Consider the following 27672-nt stretch of genomic DNA (forward strand, 5'->3'; position numbering starts at 1 on the left):
CTAAGGCCCGGGGGCCGGATGCGGCCCTCCAAGGTCATTTACCCGGCCCTCGTTCAGGGTCAACCTAAGTCTGAAACGACTTGAAAGCACACAACAACAACAACAACAACAATCCTGTCTCATCAGCCAAAAGCAGGCCCATACTTCCCATTAAAATACTAATAAGTTTATATTTGTTAAAATTGTTCTTCATTTAAATTATTGTATTTTTAAAGTGTTTTTTGCACTGCAAATAAGATATGTGCAGTGGGTATAGAAATTCATTCATTTTTATTCAAATTGTAATCCGGCCCTCCAACAGTTTGAGGGACTGTGACCTGGCCCTCTTTTTAAACAGTTTGAGGACCCCTGAAATAAATAAATAAATATCTGCTCTGAACTGGGTTAGCTGAGTCTACACTGACATATATTCCAGTTCAAAGAACATAATGTGGGATTTTATTTAGCTGTGTGGAAGGAGCCTTAGTTATATGGCTGTGTGGAAGAGTCTTTAGCCTGTACTTATTTCCTCCTAATTTTATGACTCTTTTTTTTCCATAAAATTGGGCATCCAAAACACCGATGGCCCCAAACATTTTGAGTAAGGAATACTCACCCTTTGAGCCTTTCAGTGACTTGGTTTGAGTTGACACTCTCCCCATGCAAGGGTGCATCTACACGGGAGAGTTAACGCAGTTTGGTACCACTTTCACTACCAAACTCAAATCTATGGAACGAGGGAGTTTGGTAAACAACCAGCACTCTGGCAGAGGAGGCAAAAGACTTCACAGAACGACCCATTCCATGATTGCCCAGCACTGATTGGATGCGGCGCATGGTTTGAATGGCGCCCCCAGCCAATAGGAAAGCCCGGCAAGAGTGCAGTTTCTCCCCGGCCTTTCCTTCCTCTCTCTCTTCCAGGGAAGGAGGAGCCACCGCGCCTTGGGAATGCAAACAAGAGGCTCCGGATCGGCCAGGCGCCCTGCTTCCCCTCCAACGGATTCAAACTGGGGAGAATGCTGCCAACGCTGGTCTTCCTCGGCGCCTTGGTCCAGGCAGCCCGCGGGTGGGGAGAGCTGGCCCTCTTCGCAGGTTGGTAGCCCTTGAATCATGGCCTTGGAGCCCTTTGGGGAGCAACCCAAGAGGTTAGGCATCTTCCCACGATTCCATGCCCTGGAGCCATGGCAGGTCAAGCAGTGCCCACATTGCAGGCCTTCTACAGTGTAGATGCACCCCTAATCCCAAAATCAAGGACTGGCACTGCTTTGACTGCCCTGGCTCCATGCAATGGAATAATGGGAGTTGTAATTTGATGAGGCGCCAGCACTCTTTGGTCCTTTCTACACTGCCATATAAAATCCGGATTATATAATCCAGTTCAAAACGGATAATCTGGATTATATGACTGTAGACTCATATAATCTACTTCGAGGCAGATAATCTGGATTATAAAACAGTGTAGACTCACATGATCCACTTCGAAGCGGAATATGTGGATTATATGACAAGTGTAGACTCAGATAACCCAGTTCAAAGCAGACAATCTGGCTTACATGACAGTGTAGCCCAGGGGTCATCAAACTAAGGCCCAGGGGCCGGATACGGCCCTCCAAGGTCATTTGCCCGGCCCTCACTCAGAGTCAACCTAAGTCTGAAACGACTTGAAAGCACACAACAACAACAATCCCATCTCATCAGCCAAAAGCAAGTCCACATTTCCCATTGAAATACTAATAAGTTTATATTTGTTAAAATTATTCTTCATTTTAATTATTGTATTGCATTTAAGTGTTTTTTTGCACTACAAGATATGATATGTGCAGCGTGCATAGGAATTCATGCATATTTTTTTCAAAAAATCCGGCCCTCCAACAGTTTGAGGGACTGTGTCCTGTCCCTCGGATTAAAAAGTTTGTGGACCCCTGGTGTAGACTCATATAATCAAATTCAAAACAGGTGACCTGGATTATATGACAAGTGTAGACTCATAATCCAGTTTGTAACAGATAATCTGAATTATATGACAAGTGTAAACTCATATAATCCACTTTGAAGCCCATACCATGGATTATATGACAAGTTTAGACTCATATAATCCACTTTGAAGCACATACCATGCATTATATGACAAGTGTAGACTCGGAGAATCCAGTTCAAATTAGACAATCTGGATTATATGACAAGTGTAGATTCATAATCCAGTTTGAAACAGATAATATGGATTATATGAAAAGTGTAGACTAATATAATCCACTTCGAAGCACATAGTAAAGGTAAAGGTAGTCCCCTGACAATAAGTCCAGTCATGTCTGACTCTGGGGTGTGGTGCTCATCTCCATTTCTAAGCCGAAGAGCCAGTGTTGTCCGTAGACACCTCCAAGGTCATGTGGCTGGCATGACTGCATGAAGCACATACCATGGATTATACAACAATTGTAGACTCAGAGAATCCGATTCGAAGCAGACAATCTGTATTATATGACAGTGTAGACGCTTATAATCCACTTCAACCAAATAATGTGGATTATATGACAAAGTGTAGATAGATAATCAATTCAAAGCAGATAATCTGGATTATATGACAGTGTAGGCTCATATAACCCATTTAGAAGCAGATTACCTGGATTATATGGTGTGAGGAGGTCCGTTATTAAACTGCTGCCACCAATTGCGACGATGACCGTCTTAATGCCACCGAATACCACCAATTGTGAAGGTGCACGTGGTAAAGCACCCACTGCCACCTTATCTATGAGGGAAGCCGGGCAACTATCAATATCAGCCTAGGAACTATTTTATAAAGGGACTGTTTCTGGCTGACTTTATTATTGCAGGCCGTTCAATTTAGAAGAAACTGTATCAGGCAAGGCTTGAGGAAAAAGTAACAAGTTTATTTTAACAGGAGTATAACAATGTATAACTGTTCTTCAAAAGAGGCATAAATCTTGATGGTTACATTGGAAAGGTTTCATGAGTAAACTCAGGCAAACACTTCATAAGGTTTCACAGCTGGCACAACAGGCTTAAACCCAGCCAAACCTTGATTCTTAATTCAGAATCAACAACCCCCTGTACCGGGTCCTTCTCTGCAACCACTTTGGTCACCAATTGATTCCCTGAATCTCTAAGAGATTCAGTTTTTCCCTATAGCACACTGGCTACAGACACATTCCCTGAATCTCCACCAAAAGATTCAGTGTTTTCTCAGTAGCTCTCTGGCCACTGACTGGATTTTTAAAACACAGCTGCCTCTGAAGAGGCGGTTGGCTCCGCCCCTGTTGCTATGGCAACTTAGCTAACATCAAGCCACTCTCTCCAACAAAACATAATCTCACATACTTACCATCCCTAAACCATTGTCCAAACTACACATAACCAAAGGAATAAAACTTACACATCGTCACATATGGCAATGTTGAAGGTGCCTTTGACAGAGAAGGCTGAAGATTTGGTTTTTTTGGGGAAGGGTGATGTTTGTGATTTCCTTCCTCTGAGGCTGAGAGAGTGTGACTCACCCAAAGGTCACCCAGTGTAATTCAGAGCCAAGATGGGATTTGAACACAGGCCCCTTCTACACTGCCATATCGTCAATATAATCCAGATTATCTCCTTTGAACTTGATTATATGAGTCTTCATTGCGATATGATCCAGTCCAGAGCAGATGATCTGGATTTTATATGGCAGTGTAGAAGGGCCCCCTGAGTTGTAGTTCGATACTCGAACCACACTGGCTCTTTCGGTATTACCATCACATTGATTGTTGAGTAATGCCAATTTAGAGGTGCACTCTCTTGTCCACAGATTGTTGCACTCTAGGCCTGGGAACACCTATGACCACAGCACCACACAAGAGTCCAGGATATAAGCAAACTGTTTATTGCTTATAAACAGAAACACATATTGGAAAAAATCAGGAATAAAGAAGTAGATGTATAATCCATAAAGATTTAGCAATAGCTGATAATCCAACAGGAATCCAAATGTCTTTTGCAGATGGAAAGGTAATTCAGTCCAGGAATAGCCCAAAGTCACAAGAACATCTTAAGTCCACAAGTAAAAGGTATACTTAGTAAAACTTGAACAGGAACCCCCCAAAAAGGAACATAGAAACTCCCAAAATACTTGAATCCAAAACAAGGCTTGACTTGAAACAAAACCCAAAGAACTCAGGCCTAGCTTCTCACTTAAACGCTACGTTGCCTGAATTTACCCTTAAATAAACAACTTGCTAAATAGGCACCCATGGAGTCATTTCTTTTCCCACAAATTTTCTCAACGTTTCCATGTTGAGAAAGACTAGACTTATGATGCCTATTATCTGCTGTGATCTGTAAACAAAGACCTTTTTTGATCTCCATAGCTCGAGGTGTTTTTTTCCTGAGAGCCTTCTGTATCACTTAGTTCTTCGCCCGACTCCTTATCTAATGTTGCCATTTCTGGCTCCTCTGACTGATTTTGATGGCCTGCACTTTCCAAGTCAGATTTCTCACAGAGGATCTTCATCACTTCGAGCCCCAGGAAATCCCACATTTAACCCCACAATCCTCTCTAAATCATCATGGATCCCATCAGCCTCAAGAGGCTCAGGCTGATCTACAGCACCGATTTTGGTATTCGCAGGGGTGTGGAACAAAAACCCGGAGATACCAAAGGGCCACTGTACGTTTCCGTGGCGTGATTTTTTTTTTTTTTTGTAAGATAGATTGGAGCCGTTTCAGTGAGGTGATGAATTTGTACCAGACTGTTGTAATCTTTTGCTGAGTTATCCGTGGTGTTGAACACTAGTTCCCAAATAGTTTCAGCACCTTGGAAAGCTCCTTTAGAAAATCTAAAAAGCTACAAACCAGGGGTCCTCAAACTTTTCAAACAGAGGGCCAGGTCATAGTCCCTCAAACTGTTGGAAGGCCGGATTATAATTTGAAAAAAAGCATGAATGAATTCCTATGCACACTGCACACATTTTATTTGTAGTGCAAAAAACACTTAAAAACGATACAATAATTAAAATGAGGAACAATTTTAACAAATATAAACTTATTATTATTTCAATGAGAAGTGTGGGCCTTCTTTTGAGATAGGATTGTTGTTGTTGTTGTTGTTGTTGTTGTTGTGTGCTTTCAAGTCATTTCAGACCTAGGTTGACCCTGAGCGAGGGCCGGGTAAATGACCTTGGAGGGCCGCATCCGGCCCCCGGGCCTTAGTTTGAGGACCCCTGCTACAAACACTGATGGATTGAGTCAATATATTTAAAGCTTCTACATGAGAAGTCTGGTAATTCTTTAGCCTGAGTTAAAGCTAAGGCCAAACAGAAGGACATTTGTGTAGCTCCTTTGCAGCACAACACAATAAAGTGCACTCAGGGAGTGACTACTGCAAGGCAAAGGTTGGCATTTGTTTACTTTCTTCAGATGGATAATCACCACAAGTTTGTTCAGTCAGGGCCTCTGAGTTTGACTAGCTTCAGCAGTAATAATAATTTGAGTTTTAGTCATGGCTTTTAGTCCTTCCGGCAGCACGCTAAGACCTTTTTACCCAGGCAGACTTTTGGATAGGACAGTTTTAGAGACCAACCAGGGGGTACTGTGCTTTATGTAGTTAAACAAGTTTTTAAAAATATTTCATCAGTTTTAATTATATATATTTAGTGTTGGAGTTGGCCTGTGATTGTGTCTAATGATCAGGGTACTCTGGATGTTGGGAATGACAATGAGGTTCAATGATGAGGTTGCTATTGATGCAGAGAATTACAATGGGATTCCTGTTCAAAGTGTCTTTTCTGATGAGAATGTTCCTGAAGGGTTTGGGGATGATGGTATGGTCCCTGAAAGAGGGCCTGAATTGCTACCAGAGAATTCCATGACTTTGAGCTTGAGAATAGCTCGGCACCTGGGCCAGCTGCAGAAATTAATGAGCCAGTAGATAGAAGGCATGTTTTTAATCAACACAGGCAAACAACCCAATCTCTTAGGCATTCTGCCAGGTTGAGAGAGAGATTGATAACAGAGTCAAGGCTGAAACAAAATCCATTCCTGGCTGCCTGGGACAATGAGTAGATTAGGGGATAAAAGTGCCACGTACAGAATCTAGTTCAGACGAAGCAACGTTGAAATTGAATCAAGACATCTTTCCTGGTCCTTGGAAGTCTTGCCTTGGATAGACTCATGTGTTAAGTGCCTTCTTTGATTCATGATTCAAGTTTTGGAGTTTTACCTTGGAAGTTTCTGTATTTGTTTTTCTTTTCTTTTTTTATTTTATAAATCGATATCTTTTTTTTAATTAGTTTTTTTATTAACCACAAAAGAAATGCTATATACATAAAAAGAGGTGGAACAATATAGTGAAAGAAATGTAGGAAATAAAGATGTCTTAGCAAAAACTACATCCTTTTCTTTAAGCCAGATTCTTTACAGCGATTCAACTTGTTCTCCTCTTTTTTTCTAAACATCTAATAATTTTATTATCTTTATATTCCCTTCATTACAAAAACAATCTCTATAATTCACATAATTACTTTTTTCCCTTTCTCCAGTTGTGCTACCCCTTGTGCTCCCCATCTCCGGAGTTCTTCTTTTCTTTATACTCCCACCAGAACCTCATTTCTTCTGGTGGGGGTTGGTTCCCATCTTCCTTCCTTAATGTTTCCTCAATAAATATTTTCCATATATTTTCAAAATCATTATCCTTCCTTAGGCCTTTTTTAACCTTTAAATTGCATGTTAATTTGTCATTTATTGCTAATTTCCAAATTTCCTTGTACCATTCTTCTATCTTAATTTCCACCTCTCCTTTCCAATATTTTGCTATTAGTAGCCTTGCAGCCGTTAACAACATTGTTATCAGATTCTTTTCATTTTCCTTCCATTCATCTGTATTGCAAATAGATAACAGTATAGTCGCTGGATTTCTATTAATTTTTTTCTTCATAATACTTTCTATTTCTACTATAACTTTTCCCCAGAAACTCTGTACATATTTGCATTGCCACCACATGTGGATATACGTACCCCTCCAACATTTTTCTGAACAACTCTTATCCATATTATGGATCTTTGTCGGGGTCAGGTACCATTTCCATACCATCTTATAGTAGTTTTCTTTTATCCTAATTGATAAATTCTTGAGGTGTCTTGTTCTCCATAATTTTCCCCAATTCCTTTCTCCTATTTTTATTCCCAGTTCTTCTTCCCATAGTTCCCTTATTTGTATCCCTTTTTTCTCCCCTTTAATCTCTATTAATATTTTGTATATAATACTTGTTGTCCCTTTTTGATGCTCATTTTCTTCTTTAGCCAGTTCTTTTAATATTATATTTTCAAATTTCGTTGGTTCTCTTTCCCCTAAGCTCTTTCCTTTCCAATTTTTGAACAATTGGTCCAGTTGGACCCAATGGAGCCATGATATATTTAATTCACCTCGGATTTCCTTAATGGTGCTCTTCTCCTTTATTTGTTCCATCCAACTTCCAATTTTGTCTAATTTCTTCTTTTTCAACTCCTTATCCATCACATTTTTTTTAGATTTTTAGGAAATTTCCCCTCCATTATAGCTGGCATTATTTTTGAATTCCCTTTAATTAGGTTTTTCTTATATTTGTTCCATATTGTTATTATATTTTCCAATGGTACATTTCCAATTTGATTAATTTCCTTTTTTGAGCATTCCTTAAAAAAAATATTTTCTAATCTCATTTCTATATCCTTATTATTTATTTCCATCCAGTCTGTATCAGCTTTATTTAGCATCCCTTCCACCACATGTCTCAATTGCTTCGCCTCATAATAACTTTTGATTTCGGGTAGTCATAGTCCTCCTTCTTTCTGCAGTTTGTACCAGTGGCATTTATTTATTCTATTCTTTTTCCCATTGTTGCAAAATTTATTTGTTAATTGCTGCCATTTATTCAATTCAATTTCTGAAATTTTGAGGGGTATCATTCTAAATAGGAAGTTTACTTTGGGTAGGATTTTCATTTTAAATAAGGCTATTCTGCCAAACCAAGATAGGTGTGCATTGTTATATTCTGTATTTGTTTTTCATGAACTCTGATAGATTAATTTCCTGGATTATTTGTTCCTGCTTATCTTTCTACCTAATTGGATTTACCTAATTTTATGGAGTTTTTTTTTTTTTTGCTGCTGCTGCTGCTGCTGCTGCTTTTAAAATATCTTCAATAAACTGCTTGCATTTCTACTCAGCTGTGTGGTGTTTAAAGTCAGAGGGCCTGGAGTGCAACATTTAATAAGTCCCATGTTTCATTCAATTTTAATGTGTATATATTTTAAGTTTTATACATTGTGTAATTTTAATTGTTCGAGAGAAAACAAGATGCAAATACTACGAATGGCAATTTGGTTTGACTTGGTTTCCAACTGGGAAGATTGATGTGAACCAATGTTAAAAAATGTCCAAATAATTTGCAGGGATCTCCAAACCTTTTTCTACATCCCCTCTTGCTTGTCTAGATCACAGTTGCAGGACCTTGACGACAACCGATGTAATGGACAGCTCTGGTACAACGTGTTTCTGCTACGTCCCAGATGGAGTGATCCACTTGAAAAATGTCTGGTCAACTATTCAGGTAAGGGCCCACCATTGATTCATGCGGACATTACACGGCAGTTTATTTTCTAAAGAAGCATCAGGATAGAGAGAAAGTATACTGGGAAGAACTCCTTCACTTGGGAGATTGCTGTCTGCTCTTCTCCGCTTTGAGGAACTTTGGATTAGTTGATTTTGTGTGTTTTTTATTCCTAGTATGTTTGGCTTCACAAAGAGAAAGAGGGAGAGAGAGAGCAAGAGAGGGATGGAGCCTGGATTGAGTACAATAGGAAGAAAAGGATGTTTCTGGCTCTTCACATTATGCTTTGTGTTTCCTTGCCACAACTTTGTGCTTCTACCATTTAAAAGTTTATCTTTCTTTTTATTGTTCCATGTGAATGTGCATTTATACCTTCTTATTTATAAAGTCCATTTTCTTATAAAAAACACATAACAAAATGGGGTGGAGGGGAGTTCGGGGGGCCGGAACAAATTAATTACATTTTAATTGTAAATGTGCTATGAGATAAGAATTTTTGAGTTAAGAGGTCAGTCATGGAATGAATTGAACTCTTAAGTCAAGGAATCATTGTAACATTCTGACCTGGATCGTTTTATACATAGAATCTCATTAATGTTGTGTTTCAGCCAGATGAAGGGATTTTAGACCAAGATTCTGTCTGTGAGAATAGGCTTGAAAGTGAAACTGTTTTGGAGTCCAGCAGACAAGGAGATGCAGTGACTGGTGGAGACCTTTCACTTACTAGTAGCACAGCAACCCCAGATAAAGATATGGATGGGCGAGAAAGCTCACCTGAGAGAACACCTGTGTTTGATAGGCGTATCAGGCTAGATCTTAGGGAAGAATCCAGCAAGCTCAGAAAATCGCAAAGACTCAGTAAGAAGGAAGAGCGAAAAAAGTTTCAAAGGCAAGGGAATCATGGTCACAGAAATGACTTCATATTTTGTGGTCCTTAAATCAGAGAAGTGCCTCCTTGAGAATTCAGATCAGGCAATGCTGCATAATAGTGAAGATCTCAAGTCCTGTTTTCAGTTAATGTTTTAGTCTAAGTTCTTGGAAGTTTTGATTCTTGTTTTCCTGGATTTATGCTCATGTTTTGATCCTTGCTTTCCTGGATTTATGCTCGTGTTATGATTCATGCTTTCCTGTACCTTTTGGATTATTTGGACTATTACCTTTGAAGTGTTCTACTCCTCACCAGTTTGGTTAGAGTTTTTACTTATTGACTACTTTTTCCTATTACCTGTTAGATTTTGCCTTTTTTGGTGATTTTCCCTTTTTATATGTACTTTTTCCAACAAACTGTTTTACTGCTGCTTTGGGATTCCTGGTTGGTGTTGAGGACAAGTTGAACTTTGGCTGGGGTGCAACAATTAGAATCCAAACACAGGATCTAGTATCATGTTTAGAAATCAGTGCTTGAAATAAAGAAAAAAATCAATTAATTGTATTATAAGATCTTGCAGACAAGTCACATTTGCACCTAACCTGAAACCAAAACTGGCTTGTCACAAATCCATTTCAGTTTTATTACGAATATGCTGTGTACTCATATATGCATCCTCTTTGCTCTTCTTGCTTGCATACAAATGTGTACAACCTGGCAGTGGATGTAGCCTTGCACTGCATTTGAATGTAGAATTCTGGATTTCAGCATTCAGCCCCATTTACACTGGCCATTTAACACAGTTTCAAACTGGTATTGAAGGGGGTGGTTTTACTATGTGGATGGCAGCATAGGAAATCCTGGAACCAATATGAGGCCCAGATGGCGATTACTGCAGAGCACTGATGCGAATTAAGGACACACTTTCATGCACTTTTGTGGGAGTTTGTTGTTTGGCCACTGCAGTTTAAAGCTTGGTTTACAGTGGACTTTGCAGAAAATGCTTCAGCTGTACTTTATAAAAAGGAAATTTAGCTTTTTAGCAAGCCTTTTACATGCTGGTTTGTTTTCAATAAATGTTTGATTTTATACCTGTTTTATATACCTGGAGTCACATAAACAGTTTTCATCCAGAAAGGGATCATGAGTGGAAAAATGTAAGAAGCGCTACTGGCATATTTCTTCTTGTCCGGTACTTATGAGCCAAGAATAATATTAAGCCTTTTTTCCATTTCCCAGGTGAAAATAAATAGCACTGAAATGTTGGAAGTAGTATCTGTTCCAGGAGAACATGGCTGTCAACGTTCAGAAAATCTGTTTGCTTTTTTAAAATGCTTGGTTAACAGCATTGGGAAGCCAGGCGTTTCTAAGCAAGTCATCATATCACTGGACCAGTATGGAGATGAAACATGTTTCAAGGTCCAACCCCTGCAAAAAGTGTCCTACACCGTGAGTGCCCAGCAGAACAGTGAGTAATGTTTTAAAAATCCGTTCATGATAATACTATACCAGTGTCACTTGATTGATGTGCATTAAGTGACAAGCAACCTCTGTGAGATAATGTGGATATTTCTTGTGCTTTGTTTTGTTTCAGTGCTTGATCGCAAACTCTTTCTATTATTTGTTGTTGGTGGCCTTCTTTTTCACTTTGCGCATAGCCTAAGTAGGTAAGTGCTTGTTGTCGTTGTGTCTTGGAAGTTGTTTTTGGCTTATAGCAGCCCTAAGGTGGACGTCCAGTGGGGTTTTCTAGGCAAGATTTGTTCAGAGGGAGGGTGCCATTACTTTACTTTGAGGCTGAAAGAGTTTCACCTGCCCAGGATCATGCAGTGCATTTCCGTTTCTGAGCAGGTATTTGAACCCTGGTCTTCAGAGTCAGAGTCCAGTGCTGAAACCACTCCACTATATTGGCTATCAAATAAGTACTGTAATATTTTTACTAGTTATCACAAAGGTGGTGTTGAAATTTAGTGGCTCCTCATATGCTTCTGGAATTGCATTTCTCAGCATTCCTCACCCTTAGTATTGCTCACTATGGCTGATGGGAGCTGCAGTCCAAGAGCACCTGGAGAACCACAGTTAGTTCAGTAAAGATAAAGGTTTCCCCTGACATTAAGTCTAGTTGTGTCCGACACCGAGGACTGGTGCTCATCTCAATTTCTAAGCCGAACAGCCAGCGTTGTCTGTAGATGCCTCCAAGGTCATGTGACCGGCATGACTGCATGGAATGCAGTTACCTTCCCACCGAAGTGGTACCTATTGATCTACTCATATTTGCATGTTTTCAAACTGCTAGGTTGGCAGAAGCTGGGGCTAACTCCAGCATATACCCAATAGACTTTTATCTCCAGTATGCTAGGGGGGAAAACATAGATCTACAAAGCTTTCACCACCAAAACTGAAATAACAGGAAAGTGGAGGCTGGAAAAAAAATCCTGAGATGCATTCTGAAAAAAGTTTCAGGTGTTTTTGTATATTTAAGCAAAGTATACCTGGCTTAATGGATTAATTTGAAAACAAACTGGACCATACTAGCTGAAGGCACCATCCCCTGTTCTTTGTGCACTACCATGCAAGGAAAATGGGATTGGTCAGGCCTTTATTGGCTTCCTGTCACCACAGCAGATGGTCACTGAGCTCCTAGCCATCTCTCAGTGCCTTTGCTGTCATTAGGAGAAGAAGAGAAAAGAAGGTGGCGATGACAGCAAAGGCAGTGATGGTCAAGAGTTCTTTTGGAACCCCATAGCAGTCTAGCAATGGCAACAGGGGACATACAAGGTTAGATGACCACCCAACTGGGCCAAACTGGTTTCAGCTCCACTGGACTCTGGATTCTGCCCCGCCTTCACTGAGAGATGGAGATGGCAGTGTAGCTGCCCCTAAGGCCCTTGTGTTGCCACTCTGGACCAGCCTTGGGTTTAGTGGCATGTTGATGAGATGATGTTGTGTTCTCAATTTCTGTATGCTTGAACCCCCTTATCCCTGTGCACAAAATGTTAATACCCTTCCTATTTTCTTCCCAAACAGAAGTGTTGTATTCTATTATTCTGCTGGAGTAGCGCTGGGTGTTTTTGCCACTCTAGTCTTTCTCCTTTTGATGCTTAAAAGATTTATTCCCAAGGTAGGCACACTGCTGATAACATTTTTAAAAAGACAGCTGAGTGTTTGACACTTAGCTCGGTTTCCCAGAGTAAATTGAGCTTTTAGTTAGTCCCTGGATGCCATAAGTAAATAACAACGCTGAAGTATAATTGCTTTAAAGTAGTTACAGCTGAATTTGTGTCAACGAGTGAGGGCTTGTTTGTTTATATAATGCTTTCTTTTCTTAGAATAACGTTTGCTTACTTCATTCTAATCTTATTTGTTTACAATTCAAATGCTCAGCCGGATATATCTTAGCTAGGAGGAAGATGTAAATAAGGGGAACTTCACAACCCATCATAAGAATTAATGGCCTTAATTGGGTTGGGTCATGGTGGGCAAAGACTGGGCATCAGATGTTGTCAGACTGCAGTTCCCAGCAATTTTTCACCTTTCACATTGCTTGCAAGGACTGATGGGAGCTACAATCCAAAACCACTTTGTTCACCACTATCCAATAGCTCGTCCCAACTAGCTTAGATCCAATGAATCAGTGGAATTTACAGAAGCATTGGATATTGTTCAGCAATTGATGTAGTTGGTCTATTTTAGTTCAGACTGACAATTGGATTTCAGCTAGCAGGGTGGATTCAGCTTCTTTTCTGCAGTCAGGAGCATTCTGTGAATCAAAACTCTCCAGTTGGAAGGAATCAGAAATAAATCTTACCTACTTCATGTAATATATGTATATATCTCAAAATTTTATTCAGCAACTCAAATCTGGGCAACTTATCTGTGGATCAATGTAAGTACTATTCTTATCGAAAAAGGAACATTTCCTTCTCTTGAGTAGAGAGGCAAAAGGCGAGTGTTTAGGCTGGATCTACACTGCTCTATAATCCAGGATCTGATTCCAGATCTGATTTGAACTGGATTATGTGAGTCTACACTGTCAAATAATCTGGGATAAGTGTATAGTTTGGGATCAGAGCCTGGGATGTAGGGCAGTATAGATCCAGCTTTGGTTTGTCCTAGAACAATGGTTCCCAACCTTTGGTCCTCCAGGTGTTTTGAACTTCCAATCCCAGAAATCCCAGCCAGTTTACTAACTTTTAGGAACTGTAGGAGCTGAAGTCCAAAACACCTAGAGGACCAAAAGTTGGGAATCACTGCCCAAGAAGAACCTAATACTATCTCCCTTTCTATGGTGCTTTAAGGTGGTTTCTCTATGGCACTTTCTTTCAAAAGAGTGCTGAGAAAGTACAGAGGGTCAGCGTTTCTTTTAGGTTCTCCCGGGATGGGCAAAGCTCTCACCTTTTGTCCCTGTTTACTGAAGAAGGTAGTTTCCTTTTGTAAAATATAAGATTTAATTCTACACTTTAAAGGACCTATATCCTCCTTTAAGTAGAGTGGCAAAAGGCCTGGGTAGGAAAAAAGTGGTGGCAGTGGCCAGGGACAAATGACCCCTTGAGACGGTGCTGATGCTTTGCCCTCTCCGTGGAATGACTCTAGCTATCCATGGATCATATCAAAATTGACAATTTTGGTCTCGAAACCTGCCCTTTACTTATATGCGAGATCAGCTTATATACAAGTATACTTAGTATTTGTAGTTTTACAAGGTTTTTAGCCTTTTCGGCAAAAGAATGTGGCGGCTGATCAAACTACAAATCCCAGGATTCTATGGAATTGAGCCAAGACAGATAAGTGTCGATGTGCATTCATTCTGCATTATAGATGCACCCGTAATCATTGTTTCCCTGCATTCGGGCTTGAGCCTAAGCTCCCTTATTATAGTGTGGCACAAGCAATCCTTCCCTGCTTTTGAAAAATAAAGGTATTGTATACAGTGGAACAAGAAATCATTGCTAGCTTGGTTTACATTGACTTCTGGCAAGCTATAAGACATCAGTGAGGTGTGAGCTCTTCAGGTTGGGCTGTTAGTGTTTGCCTCTCTTCTAGAAGTATTTTTGTATGACTTCGTATGTATAACCCCACAAAGTATTCACCTACCTCTCTGCTTTATTCTGCCCTCCTCCCTTTAGTTAAGTACCTTCTGGATTTTAATGAGTGGATGCTGGTTTTCTTCTCTCTATTTTTTTTACACTTGGAAAGAGGATTTGAAAGCGCTCTGGCACAATTCATCATACTACCTACTGGGTAAGAATATGAATTAGAATATGTCAGGCCATTATGTCAAATAGTGTATCGTGTCAAAGATACTTTGGAACATCCTGTCAAATAGTGTATAAATCTAAAAGCGGATATTACGATAATTATTATAATTCTTTTGCAATATTGCTGTCTTCATAAAAATGTAAAGTTTCAAAATAAGTGGCATTTTTCTCTGGCAGTTCCAAGGCAGAACTTATTTTTGCTTTTGGAAAGTACAATACAATCCTTATATCCACAGGGGATACATTTCAAGACACATACACACACCATGAATGCCTTAAGTTGTGGATAATAGCAAACCTTATATTTTGACCATACTTAGATTGGAAGCATGCCATAGAATTGCATTGGAGGACCTAGAGAAGTCCACAAACATTTATTTGGGGGGTGGGAGGAGAATATGTTTTGAAATTGTGGATACCATATTTGTGGATATGGGGGTCATACTGTTCCTGCTTTGGTGAAATGGGAGGACAGTCAGTAGAAAATCTTATAGAAGATGGCCCTAGTATTTTGTGAATACTCACTTTGGAGTACATTTGTTCATAACAGAGAAAATGTCAACAGGGTTGGTCATCATGAGTGAAACCTTTTTGAAAAGAATGTAGACTGAGATGTTGTGTAAGACATTACTTTGATGCTTCAGCTATAACCTCTCACCTTATGTGATCCATCTTAAAAACCAGTAGGCTGCACCAACCAAAAGGCTCTATTATGCAGGCAGTTGGATTGCTGAAGGATAACACAACCATAGGTATTATGTCATATCTGCTTATCTCACTGCATGTCACTAGATATTAGTGTTATGCATTTGTGGTAAACCCTGACCTGTTTCGTGTCCCGGCTTTTGGTGGGGACCCCGATTCGTCTTTAGGGAGCCTCCCGAAATTGGGAGGGCAGGGTCCGAAAGATCCATTTTCTTTCTGCCCACCCAGGCTCCCCTTTCTGGCATACACTTTAAGGAGACTTCTTCTTACCTGCTGTTTCTACTCTAGAGGAGGTGCTCATATCCAGGGCCTGGCACACCACACATGCTCTTTTCTTAGAAAAAGATAACTGAGGCCTTCTCCTCCTTCCTTCTCAGGTCTTGGAGCTGCAGCCTAGGGTGGTTCGTTGCTGCTACAGCTGCCTGGCTGGGCGCCTTCCTCTCCTCCGGCTCTTATGCAAGCAAGGCACCTCCAGTCCCCCTCCTCTTCCTCCTTCTCACCTCTTACTCTAGAGTAAGGTGTGAAGGAGGAAGAGACAGGCATCAACAAATGACGCAAGGCAGCAGCTCCAAGACCTGAGGAGGAGACACACTCTCCAAGGTATTTTAAGGAGGCTTCCCAGATAAGGAAGAGTGATGACCTCCTGGAAGAGGAGAGTAAATGAGGGTTTACTTTGGGGGGAGGGGATTAATAAAAAGATTAAACTGTGCTCTCAAAAAGCAAGTACCTGCTCCTACATGTTTTCGTATCAAATTTATTTTTGTTCTGACTGAAACTAAAGGAATGAAATAATGGATGAAATGGGAGAAACGGGTACCACACACCTCTACTAGATATATTATCCTTCAGTGCCCCACTTACTAGCATCCCAGAACCCCTCCAGTTGGTGTAGCTGGCTGGCTTTAAGATGAGTTTAGGGCATTTGCAATAATCAGCCATGAGAATTCATTTTGACTACATAGCTGCCCTGGAGGATCTAGAGCAGGAGTTCTCAAACTAAGGCCTGAGGGCCATATGCGGCCCTCCAAGGTCATTTACCCGGCCCTTGCTCAGGGACAACCTAAGTCTGAAATGAAGTAAAAGCACACAACAACAACAACAACAGCAACAATTCTCTCTCATCAGCTAAAAGCAGGCCCACAATTCTCATTGAAACACTAATAAGTTTATATTTGTTTAAATTGTTCTTCATTTTAATTATGGTATTGTTTTAAGTGTTTTTTGCAGTACAAATAAGATATGTGCAGTGTGCACAGGAATACATTCATGTTTTTTTTTCAAATTATAATCCGGCCCTCCAACAGTTTGAGAGACTGTGACCTGGCCCTCTGTTTAAAAAGTTTGAGGACCCCTGATCTAGAGATTCCTAGAGAATGTAATCTGCAAATAACCAAACCTACAAAATATAATCTGCAAATAACCAAATCCACAAAACTTAAAACCACTAATATGAAAAGCAAGCAGTATCTGAAAGTATTTCATAGATATGTGCGGGAGTCCTGAGCTCCTAACCACCATCTGCTATATTTGAAATAAGATGACTTATCCAAATAAAACTTTGGCAAGCTTATTTTCCTTTCAGATAGTTATCAAGTGTGCCATAGCAGCAGTTTTAAAACAAACAGAGTGAACTCATTTGTTAAAATGGTGTTTGCCTAGTTTCTTGAGCTGCTGTTTATTCTTCACCATAGGTAACCAAGCAGGAGGGCATTTATAACCCTGAAGTAAGATAACATATTACTTGAGGGTGGAGTAAATTGCTAGTCTGCAGCAAAAAGAAAGAGTATTGTGATACCTTTGGCATAACATTTTGTAGATTCTGGCAAGCTTTATCTGTAAATATCTTCCCCAAAAATTTTGGTAGTTTTCAAGGTATTCTCAATTGACAGCTTAATTCCATATCAGATCAGCTTCAGGAATGTGGACAGCTCCTTTAAAGTTCATATTAAATCTCAGCGTGGTTTCACTATCCTACTGATATTAGAAACCATTATTTATCACTGAATCCTTGTTGTTTCTACTATAACATTATTAGTCTTTAATGTTTTCATGTTTGTTTGTGATTTTTTAAAATATTTAGGGTATATTCTAATAGTTGGATTGGCCAGTTTTGCCATTTGTTACACACATGGACCTCCTAGTAGTGAGCAAAGTATGAACATCTTGATGTGGACCCTGCAGCTCCTCGGCTTGATCTTAGTCTACTTTGGCACCGCCATCCCACAGGTTGCAAATGCGACAATTGCTGTCATGCTGTGTTCAAAATTCCTGCGTTACCCTTTGAGAGTCTTGCACCACGTTGGCAGGTTGGTGTCCTTTGACTGTTAAGCCATAGCATAAACAACAAGAATATAATGAAGTCATCCACTCTCTTTCTCCTCTCCATTTGTTAAGTGAGCAAACAACTTTTCTCATTTTGCAATGCAGCTACACATTAGAGGAAAATCACAGTGTTGCCACCAGAAGCAGCACCCCCAAGTTGAGTCCTGCCCCTCTGAAATACATGGGATAGCTGGCTTGGATCAGTTTTATGGTTTCATCAAATTGCTTCCCAAGCTATCTGTCCATTTTCTCCCCAATGTGCTAGGGCTAAAAGGTGTAAAATATTTTAGGAGCATTTTTCAAGAGATCGGGAAAGTAGTACCAGGAGGTAGTAGCGAGCTGTTATACGTATGTCTCGGAATGCCCGATCCTAGTTGTTATTTAGCTTTTCTTTGCATGGATCTCATTCTCTTCCTTTCCTGTAGTCCAGAAACAGCAACTGGAATCTGTGTTTCAGCTATGGATTCATAACCTAGAATTATATATATATGCTTCGTATTTCATAAGACTAAGATCCACTGTATCAGTCAGCAGTTGCATTGAGGAGAGGAAGTCTAATTAACTGCCAATCAGAGCAGCAGGAGATTTTCCAGCCTCCTCCCACCAAAAACAATAATCAGAAGCAGGATTCTGTTGCAATTCCTCATTGATTTGTGAGATGGAAACAGTCTTCTCCTTTTGCCACAATCAGAATCTGAACAGATCTTTTCGCTGATGTGAATATTAGGAAGGACTTGGAATGTCTGGCCAGGGGAATGTTACTTATCGTATATACTCATGTATATGTTGACTTCATGGATAGATCAAGGGCAGGTTTGGGGGCTAAAATTGTGATTTTTGTTATGATCTGTGGACAAGTTGAGGGTCATTCTACATACAGAGAAAAGCGCTGCCCCGATTACCACTGCTGCCATTTTCCTGCCTTCTCAAACATTTAAAAACGGCTTTCAGCACTCTACACAGAGAAGTATGGTTCTTTTTTGAATACAAAATATAAAGGAACAGTATTAACTCTTATATAAAAAAAAGGAATCATCCCCTTCTCTTGAGTTGAATGGCAAAAGAAGAGAGCTAAGTCCCACCCGACGAGAACCTAAAAGAAGCACCTATTATCTCCGGGTTCCTTTGAGGGAAAGTGCCAAAGAGCAGCCACTGGTGTTATTTTCCTGTCCAGGCATTAAAAACAACAACTACTACTACTACTACTACTTCCTCCTCCTCCTCCTCTTCTTCTTCTTCTTATTTATACCCTGCTTTTTCTCTCCACATGGAGTCTCAAAGCAGCTTACATTAAAAGCATTTCAGTACAGTTTAAAACTGACAAATATACAAACATTAAAACATTATTTTATTTTATTTATTTACTGCATTTCGATGCCACCTTTCTCAGTCCAAATGCGACTCAGGGCGGCTTACACAATTCAATGCCACGATGAACATAAAATTAAAACAAAATTAAAACATTTAATACACATTATAAAAATCCTGTAAAAAGCCAGAAGCCGTGCTGCAGCAGAGAAAGTAGAAGGGTTTGGTTCCTTTTTTGATGAAAGTTAATGTACGATGTTTACATTGCCTCATGGATAAGCTGACCCAGGTTTTTGCTGTCAATTTATTTACTAAAATGTCTAGACTTACGTATAACTACTGTATATACTCATGTATGTGTAACTTAATAGCTAGTGTAGAATACTGACAAGTGCTTTTACTTCCACTCATCAGTTGCTAAACATCTTTTCTCTGCTTTGAGTTTGCCATAAACGTGCAAAATGGCAGTTTATTTTTTTTTCCTTTTAGAAAAGCAACTCAGTTTTTCAAATGCAAAAAGTTTAAGCTTCGCTATCTGACTGAAGAAGAGTATCAACAGCAAGGGGAAAAGGAGACAATCAAAGCCTTAGAAGATCTGCGTCAGTTCTGCAGGCGTCCTGAATTTCCCTCCTGGGTTGCAGTGGTCAAGCTGCAACACCCACAAAAGTAATGAGCCCTTTTCTTTGCCTTTTTGACATTTCAGCAGTACTTTTACTTATGTGAATGCATAAATATGTAGCTTCCAGAAGGAATGGGGTCGTCTTTCTGCAAATCAAGTTTGTGAACAGAAAAACACACATTTGGTTTCAGCAAAAATGCTGATAGGTCATTTAGGAAACAATTGCACTGCCAAGAAGGCTGGCTTTAAAAAATTGTGGCCAAAGAGTCTGTTTAGCTTGGAGAAGGGAGGACTAAAAGAGAACATGATAGCCATGTTTAATAATAATATACTTTATTTATATTCCAGTCTATATCCCCCTGGTTATTTTATTTATCGTGTCATCCGCAACCAGAACATTGTATTACATTTCTAACAGAACAAAACAAACAAACAGATAAAAAAAAACAACACAAATTTTGCAAACTTGGTAGCTGATTAAATGTCCTTTGACCAGTATCTGGCCACTTGGAGTGCCTCTGGTGTTGCCGCAAGAAGGTCCTCCATCGTGCATGTGGCAGGGCTCAGGTTGCATTGCAGCAGGTGGTCAGTGGTTTGCTCTTCTCCACACTCGCATGTCGTGGATTCAACGTCCGTCTCCCCCTGGTGGCGCAGGTTAAACCGCCAACAGGTCGGCGGTTCAAATCCGGGATCGGGCTGTATTTAGACACGGTTCCCATCTCAAGAATATATCATTACATACATATATGCAAAACACTTCCGCTCCCATGTATTTTGAATAAAGGATGTGCAACCTGTATTGGTTTTCTCCTTACCTCTATTTTGTTTTTTTAAGATTTGCACACTTTATCCTTGGATGTCCTCATGTGTCGCCTGAAGAAATATCTGCCCATGAGAAGCAGTATGGTCCTGGAGGAGCTCTCTTTGAACATCAGCTTTTTCATGAAGGGACAGAGGCAGAACCAGACCCACGAGCTGGTCCCACCAGCAGAGAGGAGAACCAGCAAGAGGAGGACGAAAGGCGGAAGCAGCCAAACAATCTGCACTGCTCCACCAGAGAAGTTCTTTGAGTAATCCCGTCAAGATGAGATGCATTAAAGACATAGCAGTTGCAGATGAAGGTGTGATGAACCAGGAGGAACGGGTTATGTAATTCACACCAGTTTACTTGAACTAGATGCTAAAATGTTTAAAAGATGCAGAGGCTGGAGAGACTCAAATGAGAGCTAGGAGTAGCAAAGGGGAAGAGGAGACAGAGAATGGAGTAGATAAGGAGGACAGAGGTGATGAGAGGGTCAGAGGAAGAGATGGATTGGATCATCCAGAACCACAGGATGGAAAAAGGTTCAATACAGCCAGAACTCCACATTTGCTGGGGAATGGAGAAGCTGTAAATAACACTGTGTAACAAAATTTGGAAAAAAAATCTGTTCCTGGTTTTAAAGCATTATTTCCTGTTTAATTGTGTGGTACTTACTTTGAAAGTCATTGTTATACTCCAGAAACTTCATTTTTGTGGTCGTCACAAGCTAAGTTGAATTAGTTGGGACTCAATGAGATATTCATTGAAAAACTATAGCAAAATGTGCTGCAGGATGTTTTCGTTTTTGAAGTTTGATAAACTTTTCCCATGTTTTTGTGATGGAGCCAGTTAGGAAATGACATTTATAATCCCGGAACAAAAGCGTTGCATAATGTAAAAGATCTCCCCAGAAATCTACAGAGTTTCCAGCATGAGTCTGTGGTCAAAATCCACTGGAGGAACAAGAGATTCCTAGAGATAACATTTTAATCAAATTGGTGAATAATCTGATCCACAAAAAGTCAAATCTGCAAAACTGTGAAGGGTCAACAACAGTATTTCAAAAGGTCCCACTGGTTGGAACATTCTGCTCTCCCAACAGTAGAGGGCAGCCAAAGCTTTCTGAAGAATTTAACTTCTGTTTCATTGGTTCCTCATCACTTGAAGGTTAATAACCCTCCACTAAGTTAATGTTTTGGTTTTTATTCAGACTAGGAGGCCCATATGGAAAAAACCCATAGTAGTTAGTTCACTTTTCAACAGCAGCACTCATGCAAAGTATTTTTCTTTGTGAGTCACAGCAACAAATAGTGGCCCTCCTTCCAATGTTAAGGTACTGATTGCCCAAGGCCAGCCAAGTTAGTTTGGCACCAGGGGCAGAAAACCAAACAAAATACCTCTTTTAAAACATGCTAATAAGTATATTAGTAACTAATTGCTCCTTGTTTGTGATATTACACACTGGCTGCCTGAGGCTGTCCCAATCTGCTTAATAGATGGCAGTGACTTTACTTGAAGATTAAATATTTGTTTTGTTGGACTGGGAGAACCACCGGCTAAGCCACTTGAAACTAATGTAATTTTTTTCCAAATCAAAAGTGAAGATAGAGTAAAGATACCTTTGCTTAAAGATACTTGCATAGACTTGAAGGTTCAAGGAATATAGTTCAATGGGTTGTAGTTGATGCCATATTCCCTTTTTCCTATCGTAGAGCTTTCAGAATAGGCAGGCATTGTGTGATTTCTGAGGTAATGCAGGATTTAGGGTTGGAATGCAACATTTTATCTGTTGCATCTCAAGAAGAAAAAGTTTCTCGGCCTTCAGTATGTTCCATAGCTATGTTGTCCTGGGCAGGCAGTAGCAGAATTACTTGTGCAAGCACAGATGACCTCATATGTATTTTACAAAAAGCAAAGCTTGGCACAGGAAAAAAAGTTTAATCACAACATAAACTCGGCCTGCATATACCTTTTGAAAGCAGCCTTGCAGGTGACCTGCTCTCTCTTCCTTAAATGTGATCAAAATCACAAAGATTTCTCAATTCATTGTTTATAATGAGATCCAAAAGGAAACTGTAAAACAGGATACAGAGGAAGTTACTAATAGTACCAGAAATCATAGGTTGCCAAACTCACTTGCTGCATTTACTGTTTTTTGAATTAAGGAGTTTCAAGAGGAATCTTGCTTCTGATTACCACCTCCTTCCTCACTGTGGCCCTATCAGCTGGTGAACATACCTTCTTTGGGGAGTGAAGCTGCTGGCTGCTAAGGCGGGCTTTAATGGGGGCAGGGAGCATATACAAAGTCTTACATTAAGACTTGAGATCTAGTGTGGCCAACTACTTTCAGTATCAGATTACAACTCTGGAGACCAGGGTTCAATTTCCCTTAGTTAGCCATAAGTGAGTCATACAGAGCACCAGAAAATCATGTGAAAGGGTCCCCATACATCAGAAATTACTTGGCACATAACAGAATGATAATATGGGGCAATTATGGATCTGTAACACTAGGTTAGGGAGCCCCCATTGGCGCAGCAAGTTAAACCACTGAGCTGCTGAAATTGCCGACCAAAAGGTCAGTGGTTTGAATCTGGGGAGCAGGGTGAGCTCCTGCTGTTAGTCCCAGCTTCTGCCAAACTAGCAGTTCGAAAACATGTAAATGTGAGATCAATAGGTACTGCTTTGGTGGGAAAGTAACGGTGCTCCATGCAGTCATGCTGACCACATGACCTAGAAGGCGACTGCAGACAACGCTGGCTCTTTGGCATATAAATGGAGCATCACTCCCCGGAGTCGGACACAACTAGACTTAATGAGTTACAGATCCTTAAGTGTAACTGCAGTACAGAGTATCAGCTCATATTAGTCATTCACTCTTATGAGTCTGGGTAGGACTAATCGCTCAGAGGAACTCATGAATGTACAATTGTACTCTGAGCAGTTTATGACTTAATTTCATATGTGCATGAGAAGATTCATGTCTCAGTGAAGGAAAGGAAAGCTGATACTATTCTCAGGTTCTGCTGAGGATATAGAACTATGGGAATTGAATTAATTCAAGTTGATGCCTTTCCTTTTGGTGGGTCTGCTCTAGGTAGGATTAAGATCAGACGTAAGCTATGTCTGTAGGTTCTCTTACCCAATGTTCTTTTGTATGCTTAGTTGCCTGTGAATGGTTCAGGGGTGGGGAGGAAGGGCACATGTTTGTGGTGGGAACAGTCTTCCTCTTAAGTCCTTGGATAGCGATGAACAGCCCATTCTCTGCTTTATGAGAGATTTCAATGTTTTATACAAGCTATAGTGAGCCAATATAGAGTGTGTACATTATTTTCAAATGATATATTTTTAATAAAGTATCTTCCTTACAGTTTAAAAACCGTGGTCCATTTCCTAGAGAACAATATACATGGTTCCTGTGTCGTGGGTGGAGTAAGGAAAGGTGGTTAATGGGAAAGCTTTTAACTGTCTTACAAACTATTTAGCTGTACTTTTACTTCTCTCCTGAGTAGGACAACAAAGTACCTAGTCTTCTTCTCCACTCTTCTCTTACAAAGCTAGATTTGAATCTGAATCCCTATTCGGTCATGGGAACTGGATGACCTTGGGCAAGCTGCACTCTCTCAGCCTCAGAGGAAGGCAGTGATAACCCCATCTGAACAAATCTTGGCAAGAGAACCTTGTGATAGTTTTTCCTTAGGGTGAGTATGAGCCAGAAACATCCTGAAGGCAAACAATAACAATGGTCTGAACTGATAGCCAGGGGCATGACATGATTTTCCTGCAGCATTGAGTAGTTCCTCAGCCGCCACTGTGGCTGCCTTGTGTTCATCCCATCTTTGTATTTGCTCAATCATGCATTTCTCCACTGGCAGAGTGAAATGACAACTAGACTGTTGTTGCACACACAGTTTTCTCAGCAGAGACTATGAGCCCTGAGCAGGGAAGAAGCTGAAATACGAGCTGGAGAACTCGAAAGGGCAGTTTCAAAACAAACGATTGCATCCAGTGACAGGATGAAGAACCTTTGGCATTTTTGCGTTGTCGTTTTCAGCTGTCATCAATCTTGGAATATTCCAGTGATATAGGTGTATCTGAGGACCAAACATTCCAAATGTTGTTTTCCATTGTTTCCAAAGCAGTATCACTGCCTAGACCTCAAGCAATATAAATCAGTACTGGTCGCTTTTAGATATACAATGGAATTTTATTTCTTCCATTATATCTTAACAATTTCACAATTACGAAAGCCCGTAGACATCTGTCAGTGTGTGTATGTGAACAGAGACCCGTTGCCCACATGTAATGAAAGAACAGGTTCAGTAGACGATTTCAGAAGTGTAAACATAATGCACAAATTCAATGCCTCACAATTCAGGTGCTGATGCTGAATGTTATAAACTATCACTACAGCTTTTACCAGGTGAACTTTACACATTAGCTAAAAGAAGGTTTCTAATTTTTCATTTCATTTTTGAATAACCATTTTCAGCCTGCTACCTTCTTGGTCCTACTCTCCTTTCCAGATATATATACATATAATAAATACATTTCTGATTTTGCTTTTTTGAAAGGACACTTAAACAAGTCATGAGAAATTTACAGTACAGTACATTTAAGTTGAAGTGCAAAAAAATAGCTAGTGATTACCTTCTGGTGTTTGGTCCCAGGTATCTATAGATAGGATCTGTTGCAGTCCCTTAAGGCTTTTGCAATGAGAACATCCTTCATATTCCATGTGGCTGGTTGAGGAACATGGGCCTTTCATCACACCTGCCTCCGTCTTCCTCACAACCCTGTCTTGGTGTGCCTTGTTTACCTGATCTACTTTCAAGACCAAGTAAGGCTACATGCAGCATTGCTTATAAACAAAAGGAAAATCCTGATCAGTGTATGACTATCTTACTCTAAGAAGTGCAGTTTGGTTATTTCTGTTAGTGCTTCTGAAGGACTAATCATCTGCAGCCATTGTTTGATTTGATTAAAAGGAGTGGTAGGTAATTGGTTGCCTTTTCCCAGCAGTCACTGCGGCTAATAGACAAAGATGAATGCCAGGACACATATTACACTGCTTGATTTATGCTGAGGTCCAAATCAACTTGTCACCAGAGGCCCTTTCACACTGAATTATGATTCCCCAAACTATGATGGCTACATCCATTGGGATCCTGGGATTGGCATCTTGGAGGGATGTTTCGAATCATCAACCAGAGAATTCACCTCTGGTGTCTCTAACCAAACTAGAAATCCCAGGACTTCATAGGATGAAGCCATAGCAGCTAAAGTGGTATCATAAGTGCTTTATTTTTTCTTCTGTGAGAAGGTCCCCTTTTTGGTGCTATATCATCTAATGGGGAAGGCAATGTGTAAATCTATCCTTGAAGGAGAGGTGCCTAATGAGATAGAAAGCTTTTAACAGATATCATATAAGCCAAAGGACCAACATTTCCTTGCCTGGTTAGACCTAACAAACTGGGTTCAGCTAACACTGAAGGAAAAAAAAACCCTGGTGAAACATCTGAAACTGCCAGTGTCCTTGACCAACAACTTGGTGTAAAACACCCAAAACACCATGTAAATGTTTCATTACATATTATGGCTGTCTCTCGTTCCAACTATGTTTATAGTAACAATATTTTCTTTCCCTACCCTAGATTCTCTAGATTTATATCCTGCTACCTTCCAGTCCCCAGGCACTTTAAATGCACTCTATAAATAAAGATTATAACTCCTCCTGTTAAATAAACAATTTTAAGCCATTGTGAAATAAAAATATATTGGCTTTGGTAGAGATTCTTGAGCAGCAGCCAACCTATGGTCCAGCCGTTGAACAAGGCAGGGCTCCCCTCTTCCCACTCGTCAAAGAAGAGATCTATGCTGGTAGTACAGACCTCACATAGCCTGTCACTGCCTCATAAATGTTTGCCCTGCCCTTTTGGTTGGTGTTGTAGGAGCTCTCCATTGCCAGATGGGGAGCAAGGATTTTTCTCCCTTGCACACATGTGCCCACTTACCCAGAAGGTAAAAGATCAGAAGATGTAAAGACATAGCCCATGTATATCCATGGTCAGATTTCGCCTCCCATTGTTGTTGGACTAGGGCCGCTGTATCCCATATAAACCAGAAATGCTCTCACATTGAATTAGCATGGTCAAGTCTTTAAAAATACAATACCAAATCAATACTTCCTAATTTAAACCCTCATAAATAAAGAGTTTATAGGCAGCCGAACTTGGTTCTTTCTAAAACGCTTTTAGCAATGCTCCACAGTCTGGCCATGGGAGAATTTAGAGGAATTCAAGGATGGCAAGGAAAAGTCTAAACAGGCATTAAATTTGGGACTCTCAACAGCCAGAAGCTATTCAACATTCCAGAGAAGTCTTTACAAAAGACAGAATCCTATTCTGTTCCTTCATTTAGGCCTAGTAACTAGTACACTTTCCTTAGGTGTGTCAGTAGGTTGGGCACCTTTTCTTGCAGGAAGCCACCTTGCTTCCAAATAAATTAAAGTGTGTATTTAAAAAAACTGGCCATGTGTTCCTACTCTTCCTCTTCCCTTCCCCCAACAATTAAATTAAAATAATATTAACTTTCTCAAGCAGGAAAAAATGGAATGCAATTTTGCTTTCCTCAGAAACTAGAGCAAGTTTTTTTTCTCTTTCAGTGAAAACAAAAACAAAATTAAAAATATATCAAAGATCACTAAATGAAGGCTGCTTGTTAATGCAGAAACGGACTCCAAACCATCTCTCCATAAAGCTTGAAGCAGGCAGAAGTGTTTGAATGCATTTCGGAGCTGCTTTCGTGAGTTATTGTTAACTCAGGCGCCTTTCCTGCCTAGCCTTCCTAGGCATTGTAATCCTTCCTGAAAACGGGCCTGTCAGGTTTTGCCACAGAGCAGGCCTTAAATATTTAAAAAGCATGTGCTGCATCAGATTACCATCACCAAGGTGAAGGGAGCGGCAGTTTCAAGCTCCCATTTCAGGATTTGCCAGAACACAAGGACAGGATTCAATGCAGCGGTGGATTCAAAACCAAGTCTTATTCGCTCCCTGCCTCCGATGGCTGAGCACTGCTCTCCAAAGGAACTGGGCCATCTGGACTGGGGGGATTTTCAAGGGTTGTTGCAGGTACAGGGGTTTCTCTGGAGGCATCACCACCCCCTTGATCCAGAGGGCTGCCTGATGCAGAGCCATGGCTATTGTTGGTTTCCTAGGATAGGGAGGAAGAAAAAA

At 40.3% G+C, this 27672-nt stretch overlaps 2 protein-coding genes across 7 annotated transcripts in view; one reads left to right on the top strand and one right to left on the bottom strand.

Annotated features, from left to right (window-relative positions):
* Positions 1-869: 869 nt before the first annotated feature.
* NEMP2 (nuclear envelope integral membrane protein 2) lies at positions 870-21355 on the top strand. The gene is made up of 9 exons (XM_060780579.2): positions 870-1071; positions 8443-8558; positions 10666-10894; positions 11021-11093; positions 12451-12544; positions 14550-14664; positions 17467-17692; positions 19506-19682; positions 20471-21355. Exons 1-9 carry the CDS (start codon positions 996-998, stop codon positions 20703-20705), a joined length of 1341 nt encoding a protein of 446 aa, XP_060636562.2. The 5' UTR covers positions 870-995; the 3' UTR covers positions 20706-21355.
* Positions 21356-24623: 3268 nt separating this feature from the next.
* MFSD6 (major facilitator superfamily domain containing 6) overlaps positions 24624-27672 on the bottom strand; it is a 43887-nt gene continuing 40838 nt past the window's right edge. For 4 of the 6 annotated variants that reach the window (XM_060780567.2, XM_060780550.2, XM_060780558.2 and 1 more), the window contains exon 8: positions 27542-27649. In XM_060780567.2, the coding sequence (XP_060636550.2) occupies positions 27636-27649 (14 nt within the window). In that variant the 3' untranslated portion in view covers positions 27542-27635. Of the gene's footprint in view, positions 27650-27672 lie in introns of all 6 variants that reach the window. The other 2 variants (XM_060780526.2, XM_060780534.2) reach the window with 1 other exon arrangement.

The sequence above is a fragment of the Anolis sagrei genome, chromosome 1 (assembly GCF_037176765.1).
Source record: "Anolis sagrei isolate rAnoSag1 chromosome 1, rAnoSag1.mat, whole genome shotgun sequence".
In the NCBI taxonomy this organism is placed as follows: Eukaryota; Metazoa; Chordata; class Lepidosauria; order Squamata; family Dactyloidae; genus Anolis; species Anolis sagrei.

What these genes read in the sequence shown, in the direction of transcription:
- NEMP2 (XM_060780579.2), top strand. Translation starts at nt 996, where the DNA reads ATGCTGCCAACGCTGGTCTTCCTCGGCGCCTTGGTCCAGGCAGCCCGC. An exon ending in AGAGCTGGCCCTCTTCGCAG is followed by an intron (nt 1,072 to 8,442) that starts GTTGGTAGCCCT and finishes TTGCTTGTCTAG; the next exon opens with ATCACAGTTGCAGGACCTTG. An exon ending in TTCATCATACTACCTACTGG is followed by an intron (nt 14,665 to 17,466) that starts GTAAGAATATGA and finishes TAAAATATTTAG; the next exon opens with GGTATATTCTAATAGTTGGA.